The sequence below is a fragment of the Oncorhynchus nerka genome, unplaced genomic scaffold, assembly GCF_034236695.1.
Source record: "Oncorhynchus nerka isolate Pitt River unplaced genomic scaffold, Oner_Uvic_2.0 unplaced_scaffold_2269, whole genome shotgun sequence".
In the NCBI taxonomy this organism is placed as follows: Eukaryota; Metazoa; Chordata; class Actinopteri; order Salmoniformes; family Salmonidae; genus Oncorhynchus; species Oncorhynchus nerka.
The window spans coordinates 1-16,460 of NW_027039028.1; the positions used below are offsets into that span (position 1 = coordinate 1).

Consider the following 16,460-nt stretch of genomic DNA (forward strand, 5'->3'; position numbering starts at 1 on the left):
TTGTACTTCGTTCCAGTTACGTATTGCTCCTGTATACCTAGCCTCACATTGACTCTGTACCGGTACCCTGTATATAGCCTCCACATTGACTCTGTACTGGTACTTCTGCATATAGCCTCCACATTGACTCTGTACCCCCTGTATATAGCCTCCACATTGACTCTGTACCATTACACCCTGTATATAGCCTCCACATTGACTCTGTACCGTAATACCCTGTATATAGCCTCTACATTGACTCTGTACCGTAATACCCTGTATATAGCCTCCACATTGACTCTGTACCGTAATACCCTGTATATAGCCTCCACATTGACTCTGTACCGTAATACCCTGTATATAGCCTCCACATGGACTCTGTACCGTAACACCCTGTATATAGCCTCCACATGGACTCTGTACCGTAACACCCTGTATATAGCCTCCACATGGACTCTGTACCGTAATACCCTGTATATAGCCTCCACATTGACTCTGTACTGGTACCCCTGTATATAACCTTGTTATTCTTATTGTGCTTCTGTTTATTGTATCCTACTTGGTAAATCTTTTCTTCTTCTTGAACTGTTGGTTCAGGGCTTGTAAGTTTGATATGGCACCCGATATAGTGCACTACTTTAGACCAGAGTCCTATGGGACCCTATTCCCTACATAGTGCACTACTTTAGACCAGAGTCCTATGGAACCATATTCCCTATATAGTGCACTACTTTAGACCAGAGTCCTATGGGGCCCTATTCCCTATATAGTGCACTACTTTAGACCAGAGCCCTATGGAACCCTATTCCCTACACAGTGCACTACTTTAGACCAGAGTCCTATAGAACCCTATTCCCTACATAGTGCACTACTTTAGACCAGAGCCCTATGGAACCCTATTCCCTATATAGTGCACTACTTTAGACCAGAGTCCTATAGAACCCTATTCCCTATATAGTGCACTACTTTAGACCAGAGCCCTATAGGGACTAGGGAGCCACTACAGTTCTGAGTAGCAACTTGAGCCAAACAGCCTGGTGCTGAAATATGTAGAGCAGCATGCTCTTAAATAAATTATATTCTTATCAGCGTCGACTCAATTCAGTGCCTTTCAGTCCCATCAATTTTAATTATAGATATGAGGGAAAAAGACAGCTCTGCTGCCAGACACAAAACAAAGGAATAAAGATTAAAATAAAATAAAGAATACACACATTTCCTTAAACGACATCAAATAAGACAATCAACCATCTCAAAGATCCGTCTGCTCTCCTGAGAAGGACCATTTTGCTTTCCAGTATTTATTTTTTTAACCCTTCATTTTATCCTCAATTTCCTCTTCCGTTCTCCCTCTTTAAATTCTAAACCATGCAACAATAAAAAATAAAAATACAACAAACATAGGATTGTTTCTTTCAGTATTCGCTGCTTCCATCCTTTAATCTTCAGTTGTGTTTTAACTCTAAACCCCTATTCACCAGATTCCATACAATAAATACAGAATAAACACCATCAGTAGTCAGAGTACTGTTTATGTCCAGGGTAATAAACACCAGCAGTAATCAGAGTACTGTTAATGTCCAGGGTAATAAACACCAGCAGTAATCAGAGTACTGTTAATGTCCAGGGTAATAAACACCATCAGTAGTCAGAGTACTGTTAATGTCCAGGGTAATAAACACCAGCAGTAATCAGAGTACTGTTAATGTCCAGGGTAATAAACACCATCAGTAGTCAGAGTACTGTTTATGTCCAGGGTAATAAACACCATCAGTAGTCAGAGTACTGTTTATGTCCAGGGTAATAAACACCATCAGTAGTCAGAGTACTGTTTATGTCCAGGGTAATAAACACCATCAGTAGTCAGAGTACTGTTTATGTCCAGGGTAATAAACACCATCAGTAATCAGAGTACTGTTAATGTCCAGGGTAATTAACACCAGCAGTAGTCAGTAATCAGAGTACTGTTAATGTCCAGGGTAATTAACACCATCAGTAATCAGAGTACTGTTAATGTCCAGGGTAATTAACACCAGCAGTAGTCAGTAATCAGAGTACTGTTAATGTCCAGGGTAATTAACACCATCAGTAATCAGAGTACTGTTAATGTCCAGGGTAATTAACACCAGCAGTAACCAGTAATCAGAGTACTGTTTATGTCCAGGGTAATTAACACCATCAGTAATCAGTAATCAGAGTACTGTTAATGTCCAGGGTAATTAACACCAGCAGTAATCAGAGTACTGTTTATGTCCAGGGTAATTAACACCATCAGTAATCAGAGTACTGTTTATGTCCAGGGTAATTAACACCAGCAGTAATCAGTAGTCAGAGTACTGTTTATGTCCAGGATAATTAACACCATCAGTAATCAGAGTACTGTTTATGTCCAGGGTAATTAACACCATCAGTAATCAGTAGTCAGAGTACTGTTTATGTCCAGGGTAATTAACACCATCAGTAATCAGAGTACTGTTAATGTCCAGGGTAATTAACACCATCAGTAATCAGAGTACTGTTTATGTCCAGGGTAATTAACACCAGCAGTAGTCAGTAGTCAGAGTACTGTTTATGTCCAGGGTAATTAACACCATCAGTAATCAGTAGTCAGAGTACTGTTTATGTCAGGGTAATAAATGTCCAGGGTAATTAACACCAGCAGTAACACCATCAGTAATCAGTAGTCAGAGTACTGTTTATGTCCAGGATAATTAACACCATCAGTAATCAGAGTACTGTTAATGTCCAGGGTAATTAACACCAGCAGTAGTCAGAGTACTGTTTATGTCCAGGGTAATTAACACCAGCAGTAGTCAGAGTACTGTTTATGTCCAGGGTAATTAACACCAGCAGTAGTCAGAGTACTGTTTATGTCCAGGGTAATTAACACCAGCAGTAGTCAGTAATCACAGCAGTACAGTCAGGATAATTAACACCATCAGTAATCAGAGTACTGTTTATGTCCAGGATAATTAACACCATCAGTAATCAGAGTACTGTTTATGTCCAGGATAATTAACACCATCAGTAATCAGAGTACTGTTAATGTCCAGGGTAATTAACACCAGCAGTAATCAGAGTACTGTTAATGTCCAGGGTAATTAACACCATCAGTAATCAGAGTACTGTTAATGTCCAGAATAATTAACACCAGCAGTAATCAGAGTACTGTTAATGTCCAGGGTAATTAACACCAGCAGTAGTCAGTAGTCAGAGTACTGTTTATGTCCAGGGTAATTAACACCAGCAGTAATCAGTAGTCAGAGTACTGTTTATGTCCAGGATAATTAACACCAGCAGTAATCAGAGTACTGTTTATGTCCAGGATAATTAACACCAGCAGTAGTCAGAGTACTGTTTATGTCCAGGGTAATTAACACCATCAGTAATCAGTAGTCAGAGTACTGTTTATGTCCAGAAAAGCACAACAATGTGTCTTTGTGCAGGTCAGTGTTGTCACCACATTCTCTCCAACACAGTTCAGAGTTTAAACATAAACAATCTGCTCTTCAAACAATAACAAAATGGATGTACCAATCACAGATCGCCTCGTTCGATAATGTTAATAACCATAGAAATAGAATGACTAGAAAGGCAATTACCACTAAAAGACTGCGTCATTCATTCCCTGTTAATAACGTCTCTGTAGTCTTCTAGTAATCCAGAAGATTGGGACCTCGCCAACACCGCGCGTCCCAATTGCCTGTCCTTTTTCCTGAAGTGCGCAGTTGTGCACGACTCCACGTGCATTTAAAATAATTGGATGGATGAAAGACTGCGCTTTATAGAGTATTCACCATGAGTCCTATACCAGTCCTCTTTCAAATCTAGGAAGCCAAGGGAACTGGTGCAAACTGCACAAGGATCAGAAATGGGTCAGAGGTCGGGCTTCAAAAGGTCAGGGGTTAGAAGATGTGCTTAAGGTGCTTGGCGCCGTACGTCTTGAAGAAGACCAGGAGGATGAGAGTCCACAAACCCAGGATGAAACCATCTGGAGGGTGCCAGTCCCTCTGCTTTGGTTTCTACAGGACAGGGAAGACAGACAAGACATCTTGGTACAGAAATACATCAACATGTGATGTCGTACAATATAGAAAACAGGTAAAAAAAAAAAAAAAACATACTTCCTAATTGTACGGCTTTAAGCAATAAGTAGTTAACATATCACACTATTGGAATCCACTTGGCATACAAGTTGAAGAAGCGTAACAAAACAGTGTGTTTATAGTACCGGGTCGAACCCCCTTTTGCCTCTAGAATATTCCTGAATTCTTTGTGGCATGGAAATCTTGTTCAGTTGGTATCAAGGGACCTAACATGTGCCAGGAAAACATTCCCCACACCGTTACACCACCAGCCTGTACCGTTGACACCAGGCAGAACGGGGACATGGAGTCATCCTCCTGATGCCAAATCCTGACTCTGCCATCAGCATGACCCAACAGGAACTAGGATTCAGCATGACCCAACAGGAACTAGGATTCAGCATGACCCAACAGGAACCAGGATTCAGCATGACCCAACAGGAACCAGGATTCAGCATGACCCAACAGGAACCAGGATTCAGCACGACCCAACAGGAACCAGGCATTCGTTAGACCAGGCCATGTTTTTCCACTCCTCAATTGTCCAGGGTTGGCGATGGCGTTGCCCACTGGAGCAGAGTCTTCTTGTTTTGATAGGAGTGGAACCCGGTGTGGTCGTCTGCTGTCTTATCATATCCGTGACCAGGATCAGAGAGTTCTGTTGGAGAAGCTGTTCTGCGCCGTTATTCTCCTGTTTGTGGCCAGCCTGTTAGCATGAGCCATTCTCCTTCAACCTCTCGTCAACGAAGATGTTTTCGCCCACAAGACTGCCGCTGACTGGAGGTTTGTTTGTTTGTAACTATAGAATAATAGTGGGGCGGTGTCACACTTCTAGGAAGGAACGGCAGAATGCATAAGGGAAAGAGAAGGCTATTTTAACATGGGGCCTAATGGCTGGTCTGATATACCACTGCCACCGATTAGACCGAGTGGGTAGTCATGACGAGTGGGTAGTCGTGACGAGTGGGTAGTCGTGACGAGTGGGCAGTCGTGACGAGTGGGCAGTCGTGACGAGTGGGCAGTCGTGACGAGTGGGCAGTCGTGACGAGTGGGCAGTCGTGACGAGTGGGCAGTCGTGACGAGTGGGCAGTCGTGACGAAGGGCAGTCGCGTGACGAGTGGGCAGTCGTGACGAGTGGGCAGTCGTGACGAGTGGGCAGTCGTGACGAGTGGGCAGTCGTGACGAGTGGGCAGTCGTGACGAGTGGGCAGTCGTGACGAGTGGGTAGTCGTGACGAGTGGGTAGTCGTGACGAGTGGGCAGTCGTGACGAGTGGGCAGTCGTGACGAGTGGGCAGTCGTGACGACTGGGTAGTCGTGACGACTGGGTAGTCGTGACGACTGGGCAGAGATCCACAGTGTCTCACCTGGTGTATAATCTCAGCCACTGGTAGTTGGTCCACATATGACTGGCTCTCTGTCTTCAGCTCACTTACTAGTCTGATAAGACAAAACACACAATATTAGATACGACCAAAACACACAACATTAGATACGACCAAAACACACAACATTAGATAAGACAAAACACACAACATTAGATACGACCAAAACACACAACATTAGATAAGACCAAAACACACAACATTAGATACGACCAAAACACACAACATTAGATACGACCAAAACACACAACATTAGATAAGACAAAACACACAACATTAGATACGACCAAAACACACAACATTAGATAAGACAAAACACACAACATTAGATACGACCAAAACACACAACATTAGATACGACCAAAACACACAACATTAGATACGACCAAAACACACAACATTAGATACGACCAAAACACACAACATTAGATACGACCAAAACACACAACAATAGATAAGACAAAACACACAACATTAGATACGACCAAAACACACAACATTAGATACGACCAAAACACACAACATTAGATACGACCAAAACACACAACATTAGATAAGACAAAACACACAACATTAGATAAGACAAAACACACAACATTAGATAAGACCAAAACACACAACATTAGATAAGACCAAAACACACAACATTAGATACGACCAAAACACACAACATTAGATACGACCAAAACACACAACATTAGATACGACCAAAACACACAACATTAGATACGACCAAAACACACAACATTAGATACGACCAAAACACACAACATTAGATACGACCAAAACACACAACATTAGATAAGACCAAAACACACAACATTAGATACGACCAAAACACACAACATTAGATACGACCAAAACACACAACATTAGATTCGACCAAAACACACACATTAGATAAGACAAAACACACAACAGACTACACACACAGACAATTAGAGAGACAGAGAAGTCTGGTGCACAACACTATAAAAAACGGCTGTATTTTGGGTGAGATTATGTGAGTGGTTGGTTGACACAGTTTCTAGCTCCAACAGTAATACCTAGCTAAATATACCACAGCTAAGGGCTGTTCTTAAGCACGACGCAACGCGGAGTGCCTGGATACAGCCCTTAGCCGTAGTATATTGACCACATACCACAAACCACAAAAGGTGCCTTATTGCTATTATAAACTGGTTACCAACATAATGAGAAATATACAAATAAATTTATTGTCATACCCGTGTTATACTGGTCTGATATACCACTGCTGTCAGCCAATCAGCAGTCAGGGCTCGAACCACCCAGTTCATAAAGTATAACATTCTATTGGTTGCAATAATTTTTTTATAATAATTTCAATTGAAAAACTGTAAGTGTCTCTGTTTATTACTGTGGCTCCTTCAAAATCAGTCAAATTAATTTTAAAAAATGATCTTGGTTTCTTTTAACCTTTGGTTCTAGAGGACAGTACAGTCAATTCTTCCCGCTAACATTTGATGTGTGAAGTGACTCCAACAATAACAGGAAATCTTACCTTTCCACAGCCAGATGCACCATGGGAGCTGTCAGGTTGATGGTTTCCATGGTGATCTCTACTTTACGGACACTGCCAAAGAAGTCGGTGATGAGGACGTTTCCGGGGTCCCGGAGGAAAAGGTCTGTACGGTGGCCCGGAGTGGACACACACTGACTCTTAGGACAAACCTTAAACTGGAACACACTGACTCTTAGGACAAACCTTAAAACTGGAACACACTGACTCTTAGGACAAACCTTAAACTGGAACACACTGACTCTTAGGACAAACCTTAAACTGGAACACAAAGAACTCTCAAACCCAACTCTATGAGGTTGTAAAGCAAGGTTCTCTAAACACGGTCCCTTCCCCCCTCCAAACACGGTCCCTTCCCCCTCCAAACACGGTCCCTTCCCCCTCCAAACACGGTCCCTTCCCCCCTCCAAACACGGTCCCTTCCCCCTCCAAACACGGTCTTTTCCCCCTCCAAACACGGTCCCTTCCCCCTCCAAACACGGTCCCTTCCCCCTCCAAACACGGTCCCTTCCCCCTCCAAACACGGTCCCTTCCCCCCAAACACGGTCCCTTCCCCCCCCAAACACGGTCCCTTCCCCCCCGCCAAACACGGTCCCTTCCCCCTCCAAACACGGTCCCTTCCCCCTCCAAACACGGTCCCTTCCCCCTCCAAACACGGTCCCTTCCCCCTCCAAACACGGTCCCTTCCCCCTCCAAACACGGTCCCTTCCCCCTCCAAACACGGTCTCTTCCCCTCCAAACATGGTCTCTTCCCCCTCCAAACACGGTCCTCCCCCTCCAAACACGGTCCCTTCCCCCTCCAAACACGGTCCCTTCCCCCAAACACGGTCCTTCCCCTCCAAACACGGTCCCTTCCCCCTCCAAACACGGTCCCTTCCCCCTCCAAACACGGTCCCTTCCCCCTCCAAACACGGTCCCTTCCCCCTCCAAACACGTCCCTTCCCCCCCAAACACGGTCCTTCCCCCTCCAAACACGGTCTCTTCCCCCTCCAAACACGGTCCCTTCCCCCTCAAACACGGTCCCTTCCCCCTCAAACACGGTCTCTTCCCCTCCAAACACGGTCCCTTCCCCCTCCAAACACGGTCCCTTCCCCCTCCAAACACGGTCCCTTCCCCCTCCAAACACGGTCCCTTCCCCCTCCAAACACGGTCTCTCCCCCTCCAAACACGGTCTCTTCCCCCTCCAAACACGGTCCCCCCTCCAAACACGGTCCCTTCCCCCCTCCAAACACGGTCCCTTCCCCCTCCAAACACGGTCCCTTCCCCCCTCCAAACACGGTCTCTTCCCCCTCCAAACACGGTCCCTTCCCCCTCCAAACACGGTCTCTTCCCCCTCCAAACACGGTCCCTTCCCCCCAAACACGGTCTCTTCCCCCTCAAACACGGTCCCTTCCCCCTCAAACACGGTCTCTTCCCCCCCCTTCCCCCTCCAAACACGGTCTCTCCCCCTCCAAACACGGTCTCTTCCCCCCAAACACGGTCTCTTCCCCCTCCAAACACGGTCCCTCCCCCTCCAAACACGGTCCCTCCCCCTCCAAACACGGTCTCTCCCCCTCCAAACACGGTCCCTTCCCCTCCAAACACGGTCCCTTCCCCCTCCAAAAACACGGTCCTCCCCCCCTCCAAACACGGTCCCTTCCCCCCTCCAAACACGGTCCCTTCCCCCTCCAAACACGGTCCCTTCCCCCTCCAAACACGGTCCCTTCCCCCTCCAAACACGGTCCCTTCCCCCCGCCAAACACGGTCCCTTCCCCCTCCAAACACGGTCCCTTCCCCCTCCAAACACGGTCCCTTCCCCCCAAACACGGTCCCTTCCCCTCCAAACACGGTCCCTTCCCCCTCCAAAGCACGGTCCCTTCCCCCTCCAAACACGGTCCCTTCCCCCTCAAAACACGGTCCCCCCTCCAAACACGGTCCCTTCCCCCCAAACACGGTCCCTTCCCCCTCCAAACACGGTCCCTTCCCCCTCCAAACACGGTCCCTTCCCCCTCCAAACACGGTCCCTTCCCCCTCCAAACACGGTCTCTCCCCTCCAAACACGGTCCCTTCCCCCTCCAAACACGGTCTCTCCCCCTCCAAACACGGTCCCTTCCCCCTCCAAACACGGTCCCTTCCCCCTCCAAACACGGTCCCTTCCCCCATCCAAACACGGTCCCTTCCCCCTCCAAACACGGTCTCTTCCCCCTCAAACACGGTCTCTCCCCCTCCAAACACGGTCTCTCCCCCTCCAAACACGGTCCCTTCCCCCTCCAAACACGGTCCCTTCCCCCTCCAAACACGGTCCCTTCCCCCTCCAAACACGGTCCCTTCCCCCTCCAAACACGGTCCCTTCCCCCTCCAAACACGGTCCCTCCCCCTCCAAACACGGTCCCTTCCCCCTCCAAACACGGTCCCTTCCCCCTCCAAACACGGTCCCTTCCCCCTCCAAACACGGTCCCTTCCCCCTCCAAACACGGTCCCTTCCCCCTCCAAACACGGTCTCTTCCCCCTCCAAACACGGTCTCTCCCCCTCCAAACACGTCTCTTCCCCCTCCAAACACGGTCCCTTCCCCCTCCAAACACGGTCCCTTCCCCCTCCAAACACGGTCCCTTCCCCCTCCAAACACGGTCCCTTCCCCCTCCAAACACGGTCCCTTCCCCCTCCAAACACGGTCCCTTCCCCCTCCAAACACGGTCCCTTCCCCCGCCAAACACGGTCCCTTCCCCCTCCAAACACGGTCCCTTCCCCCTCCAAACAGGAGGTCCCTTCCCCCTCCAAACACGGTCCCTTCCCCCTCCAAACACGGTCCCTTCCCCCTCCAAACACGGTCCCTTCCCCCCTCCAAACACGGTCCCTTCCCCTCCAAACACGGTCCCTTCCCCCTCCAAACACGGTCCCGTGGAGGAGGGAGGGGGCAGTAGAACCCCAGGGGAGGGAGGGGATAGTAGAACCCCTAGGGGAGGGAGGGGCAGTAGAACCCCAGGGGAGGGAGGGGATAGTAGAACCCCTAGGGGAGGAGGGGGCAGTAGAATCCCTAGGGGATGGGGGTAGAACCCCAGGGGGAGGGAGGGGGCAGTAGAACCCCTAGGGGCAGGAGGGGCAGTAGAACCCCTAGGGGAGGGAGGGGGCAGTAGAACCCCAGGGGAGGGAGGGGATAGTAGAACCCCTAGGGGAGGGAGGGGGCAGTAGAACCCCAGGGGGAGGGAGGGAGGGGATAGTAGAACCCCTAGGGGGAGGGAGGGGGCAGTAGAACCCCTAGGGGGAGGGAGGGGCAGTAGAACCCCAGGGGGAGGGAGGGGATAGTAGAACCCTAGGGGAGGGAGGGGGCAGTAGAACCCCTAGGGGGAGGGAGGGGCAGTAGAACCCCAGGGGAGGGAGGGGGCAGTAGAACCCCTAGGGGAGGGAGGGGGCAGTAGAACCCCTAGGGGAGGGAGGGGGAGGGCAGTAGAACCCCTAGGGAGCAGGAGGGGGCAGTAGAACCCTAGGGAGCAGGAGGGGGCAGTAGAACCCCAGGGGAGCAGGAGGGGGCAGTAGAACCCCTAGGGGGAGGGAGGGGGCAGTAGAACCCCTAGGGGAGGGAGGGGGCAGTAGAACCCCTAGGGGGAGGGAGGGGGCAGTAGAACCCCTAGGGGAGGGGAGGGGATAGTAGAACCCCTAGGGGAGGGAGGGGGCAGTAGAACCCCAGGGGGAGGGGAGGGGATAGTAGAACCCCAGGGGAGGGAGGGGGCAGTAGAACCCTAGGGGAGGGAGGGGGCAGTAGAACCCCTAGGGGCAGGAGGGGGCAGTAGAACCCCTAGGGGAGGGAGGGGGCAGTAGAACCCCTAGGGAGCAGGAGGGGGCAGTAGAACCCTAGGGAGCAGGGAGGGGGCAGTAGAACCCCTAGGGGAGGGAGGGGGCAGTAGAACCCCTAGGGGAGGGAGGGGATAGTAGAACCCCTAGGGGGAGGGAGGGGGCAGTAGAACCCTAGGGGAGGGGAGGGGACAGTAGAACCCCTAGGGAGGGGGGGGCAGTAGAACCCTAGGGGGGAGGGGGCAGTAGAACCCCTAGGGGAGGGAGGGGATAGTAGAACCCCTAGGGGGAGGGAGGGGGAGTGGAGGATAGTAGAACCCCTAGGGGAGGGAGGGGGCAGTAGAACCCCAGGGGGAGGGAGGGGATAGTAGAACCCCTAGGGGGAGGGAGGGGGCAGTAGAACCCCAGGGGAGGGAGGGGGATAGTAGAACCCCTAGGGGAGGGGGAGGGCAGTAGAACCCCTAGGGGAGGGAGGGGGGCAGTAGAACCCTAGGGAACAGGAGGGGGCAGTAGAACCCCAGGGGAGGGAGGGGGCAGTAGAACCCCTAGGGAGCAGGAGGGGCAGTAGAACCCTAGGGGGACTGGGAGGGGTAGTAGAACCCCAGGGGAGGGAGGGGGCAGTAGAACCCCCTAGGGGGAGGGAGGGGGCAGTAGAACCCCTAGGGGGAGGGAGGGGATAGTAGAACCCCTAGGGGGAGGGAGGGGGCAGCAGAACCCCAGGGGAGGGAGGGGATAGTAGAACCCCAGGGGAGGGGGAGGGCAGTAGAACCCCTAGGGGAAGGAGGGGGCAGAGAACCCCTAGGGGAGCAGGAGGGGCAGTAGAACCCCAGGGGGGGAGGGGGGCAGTAGAACCCCAGGGGAGGGAGGGGGGGGCAGTAGAACCCCAGGGGAGGGAGGGGGCAGCAGAACCCCAGGGGAGGGAGGGGGACAGTAGAACCCCTAGGGAGGGAGGGGGCAGTAGAACCCCAGGGGGAGGGAGGGGGCAGTAGAACCCCAGGGGAGGGAGGGGATAGTAGAACCCCTAGGGGAGGGAGGGGGCAGAACCCCAGGGGAGGGAGGGAGGGGATAGTAGAACCCCTAGGGGAGGGAGGGGGCAGTAGAACCCCAGGGGGAGGGAGGGGGCAGCAGAACCCCAGGGGAGGGAGGGGGCAGTAGAACCCCAGGGGGAGGGAGGGGGCAGTAGAACCCCTAGGGGAGGGAGGGGGCAGTAGAACCCCAGGGGAGGGAGGGGGGAGGGAGGGAACCCCCCTAGGGGGAGGGAGGGGGCAGTAGAACCCCAGGGGAGGGAGGGGGCAGTAGAACCCCTAGGGAGGGAGGGGGCAGTAGAACCCCTAGGGGAGCAGGAGGGGGCAGTAGAACCCTAGGGAGCAGGAGGGGGCAGTAGAACCCCTAGGGGGGGGAGGGGGCAGAACCCCTAGGGGAGGGAGGGGCAGAACCCCAGAACCCCTAGGGAGGGAGGGGGCAGTAGAACCCCTAGGGGAGGGAGGGGCAGTAGAACCCCTAGGGGGAGGGAGGGGCAGTAGAACCCCAGGGGGGGGAGGGGATAGTAGAACCCCTAGGGGAGGGAGGGGCAGTAGAACCCCAGGGGGAGGGAGGGGGGTAGAACCCCTAGGGGAGGGAGGGGGCAGTAGAACCCCTAGGGGGAGGGAGGGGGCAGTAGAACCCCTAGGGGAGCAGGGGGAGGGGGGGCAGTAGAACCCCTAGGGAGCAGGAGGGGGCAGTAGAACCCTAGGGGAGGGAGGGGCAGTAGAACCCTAGGGGGAGGGAGGGGATAGTAGAACCCCAGGGGGAGGGAGGGCAGTAGAACCCCTAGGGGGAGGGAGGGGATAGTAGAACCCCCTAGGGGAGGGGGGGGCAGTAGAACCCCAGGGGAGGGAGGGGATAGGGGAGGGAGGGGGCAGAGACCCCTAGGGGAGGGAGGGGGCAGTAGAACCCCAGGGGGAGGGAGGGGGCAGTAGAACCCCTAGGGAGGGAGGGGCAGTAGAACCCTAGGGAGGGGGCAGTAGAACCCCTAGGGGAGCAGGAGGGGGGAGGCAGTAGAACCCCTAGGGGAGGGAGGGGGTGTAGAACCCCAGGGGAGGGAGGGGGCAGTAGAACCCCTAGGGGAGGGAGGGGGCAGTAGAACCCCTAGGGGAGGGAGGGGGCAGTAGAACCCCTAGGGGAGGGAGGGGGCAGTAGAACCCCAGGGGAGGGAGGGGGCAGTAGAACCCCAGGGGAGGGAGGGGCAGTAGAACCCCAGGGGAGGGGGGGAAGGAGGGGGCAGTAGAACCCCAGGGGAGCAGGAGGGGCAGTAGACCCCAGGGGGAGGGAGGGGGCAGTAGAACCCTAGGGGGAGGAGGGGGCAGTAGAATCCCTAGGGGGAGGGGAGGGGGCAGTAGAACCCCAGGGGAGGGAGGGGACAGTAGAACCCCTAGGGGGAGGAGGGGGCAGTAGAACCCCTAGGGGAGGGAGGGGGCAGTAGAACCCCAGGGGGAGGGAGGGGATAGTAGAACCCCTAGGGGGCAGAGGGAGGGGGCAGTAGAACCCCTAGGGGAGGAGGGGGCAGTAGAACCCCTAGGGGAGGGAGGGGGCAGTAGAACCCTAGGGGGAGGGAGGGGGCAGTAGAACCCCTAGGGGAGGGAGGGGGCAGCAGAACCCCAGGGGGAGGGAGGGGATAGTAGAACCCCTAGGGGAGGGGATAGTAGAACCCCTAGGGGAGGGGAGGGGGCAGTAGAACCCCTAGGGGGAAGGAGGGGGCAGTAAACCCCTAGGGGGCAGGGGGCAGTAGAACCCCTAGGGGGAGGGAGGGGGCAGTAGAGGGGTAGAACCCTAGGGGGAGGGAGGGGGCAGTAGAACCCCTAGGGAGGGAGGAGGGGCAGTAGAACCCCTAGGGGAGGGGGGGCAGAACCCCAGGGGAGGGAGGGGCAGTAGAACCCCTAGGGAGCAGGAGGGGGCAGTAGAACCCCTAGGGGGAGGGAGGGGGCAGTAGAACCCCTAGGGAGCAGGAGGGGGCAGTAGAACCCCTAGGGGGAGGGAGGGTGGTAATAAGGTCCTAGACGCATCACAAATGGAACCCTATTCCCTAAACAATGCACTACTTATGACCGGGGCCCCATCAGGTCTCAAGACGCGCCCCCACCCTCCATCAGCTCTCAAGACGCCCCGTCTCTCCCTCCCATCAGGTCTCAAGATGAAGGGAGGAAGAGTACAGAGAGCAGAACCCAAAGCTGTGAGGTCAGGCACCTTGTCTGCCCCCCGTCCCTCCTGTCTGGCTTGGCGATGATAGGGGCAGCAACCTTAAAGAAGGGTCTATAACATCTAACCCAGATGTTTTTTGGGGTCAAGTTTAAGGAGCTCCTTTAGCACCTCGGATTCAGTGACCGCCTGCAGGGAGAAACTTTGTAGCGGGTCAGGAGAAAAAGAGGGAGGAGCATCGGGGATAGTCACATTAGAAGGGGAAAAGAGGGAGGAGCATCAGGGATAGTCACATTAGAAGGGGAAAAGAGGGAGGAGCATCGGGGCTAGTCGCATTAGAAGGGGTGGGAGATGAGGAAATGTTGGACAGGCAAGGAGGCGTGGCTGAGTCAAATAGGAATCCTGACTTAATGAAGTGGTGATTAAAGAGCTCAGCCATGTGCTTCTTGTCAGTAACAACCACATCAACATTAAGGGACATGGGCAGCTGTGAGGAGGAGAGTTTATTCTCCAGGTCTTTAACCGTTTTCCAGAACCTCTTGGGGTTAGACCTACAGAGAGAGAACTGCTTCTTGAAGTAACTAACGTTGGCCTTCTGGATAACCTGAGTGGACTTATTTCTCATTTGCCTGAACCAGAGCCAGTCAGCCTGAGTGTGCCGAGCCTTTCACCAAATGTAATTCTGGAGGTGGAGTAACTCTGCAAGATCACAGTCGAACCAGGGGCTGAACCTGTTTTTAATTCTCTCTTTTTTTTTATGGGGCGTGTTTGTTAACAATACCACTGAAAATATCAAAAAAGAAGGTCCAAGAGTCTTCGACAGAGGGGATCAAGATGATTCTATACCATTTTACAGAGGCCAGGTCATGAAGGAAGGCTTGATCATTAAAGTTGTTTAGCAAGCGTCTGACATATCAGGACAGGTCGTTTCACTGAGCAGCCATTACGAACACAGGCTGTAAAACAGTGATCACTAAGGTCATTACAGAAAACACCAGACTGATACCTATCAGGATTATTTGTGAAGATAACATCAAGGAGAGTAGCCTTTTCTGGGTGTTTGGAGTCATACCTTGTGGGATTGGTAATAATCTGAGAAAGATTTAGGGAGTCCCATTGCTTTAGGACTTGATCAGGTGGTTTAAGCATGTCCCAGTTTAGGTCACCTAGCAGGACAAATTCAGACTTCGTGTAAGGGGCCAGGAGAGAGCTTAGGGCAGGTAGGGTACAGGCCGGTGCTGATGGAGGACGATAACACCCAGCAAACAGCTATTTGAAAGTGTAATGCTTAAAACTATCAAATCAAATTGTTTGGGGACAGACTTGGTGGAGACAACCGAGCACTGAAGGTGATCCTTGGTGAAGATTGCCACTCCCTCACCTTTGGAAGATCTGTCTTGCCGAAAAAGGACTAACCCCACCTTTACCCCCTTTAGGACCAACCCCACCTTTACCCCCTTTAGGACCAACCCCACCTTTACCCCCTTTAGGACCAACCCCAGCTTTACCCCCTTTAGGACCAACCCCAGCTTTACCCCCTTTAGGACCAACCCCAGCTTTACCCCCTTTAGGACCAACCCCACCTTTACCCCCTTTAGGACCAACCCCACCTTTACCCCCTTTAGGACCAACCCCACCTTTACCCCCTTTAGGACCAACCCCAGCTTTACCCCCTTTAGGACCAACCACACCTTTACCCCCTTTAGGACCAACCCCAGCTTTAGGACCAACCCCACCTTTACCCCCTTCAAGACCAACCCCAGCTTCTACCCCCTTTAGGACTAACCCCAGTTTCAGGACCAACCCCACCTTTACCCCCTTTAGGACCAACCCCAGCTTTAGGACCAACCTCACCTTTACCCCCTTTAGGACCAACCCCAGCTTTAGGACCAACCCCACCTTTACCCCTTCAGGACCAACCCCAGCTTCTACCCCTTTAGGACTAACCCCAGTTTTAGGACCAACCCCACCTTTACCCCCTTTAGGACCAACCCCAGCTTTAGGACCAACCCCACCTTTACCCCTTTAGGACCAACCCCAGCTTTAGGACCAACCCCACCTTTACCCCCTTTAGGACCAACCCCACCTTTACCCCCTTTAGGACCAACCCCACCTTTACCCCCTTTAGGACCAACCCCACCTTTACCCCCTTTAGGACCAACTCCACCTTTACCCCCTTTAGGACCAACCACAACCTTTACCCCCTTCAGGACCAACCCCACCTTTACCCCCTTCATGACCAACCCCACCTTTACCCCTTTAGGACCAACCCCAGCTTTACCCCCTTTAGGACTAACCCCAGCTTTAGGACCAACCCCACCTTTACCCCCTTTAGGACCAACCCCAGCTTTAGGACCAACCCCACCTTTACCCCCTTTAGGACCAACCCCACCTTTACCCCCTTTAGGACCAACCCCACCTTTACCCCCTTTAGGACCAACCCCACCTTTACCCCTTTAGGACCAACCCAAACCTTTACCCCTTTAGGACCAACCCCACCTTTAACCCCTTTAGGACCAACCCAAACTTTA

At 52.7% G+C, this 16,460-nt stretch overlaps 1 protein-coding gene across 1 annotated transcript in view; it reads right to left on the bottom strand.

Moving 5' to 3' along the window:
• Positions 1-3,372: 3,372 nt before the first annotated feature.
• The window catches only part of pigk (phosphatidylinositol glycan anchor biosynthesis, class K), a gene marked incomplete at its 5' end in the record, with an annotated part of 29,227 nt that continues 16,139 nt past the window's right edge, over positions 3,373-16,460 (bottom strand). Inside the window, 3 exons of the mRNA XM_065014680.1 lie at positions 3,373-4,001; positions 5,429-5,501; positions 6,969-7,144. Of these exons, the coding sequence (XP_064870752.1) occupies positions 3,885-4,001; positions 5,429-5,501; positions 6,969-7,144 (366 nt within the window). The remainder of the gene's footprint in view (positions 4,002-5,428; positions 5,502-6,968; positions 7,145-16,460) is intronic.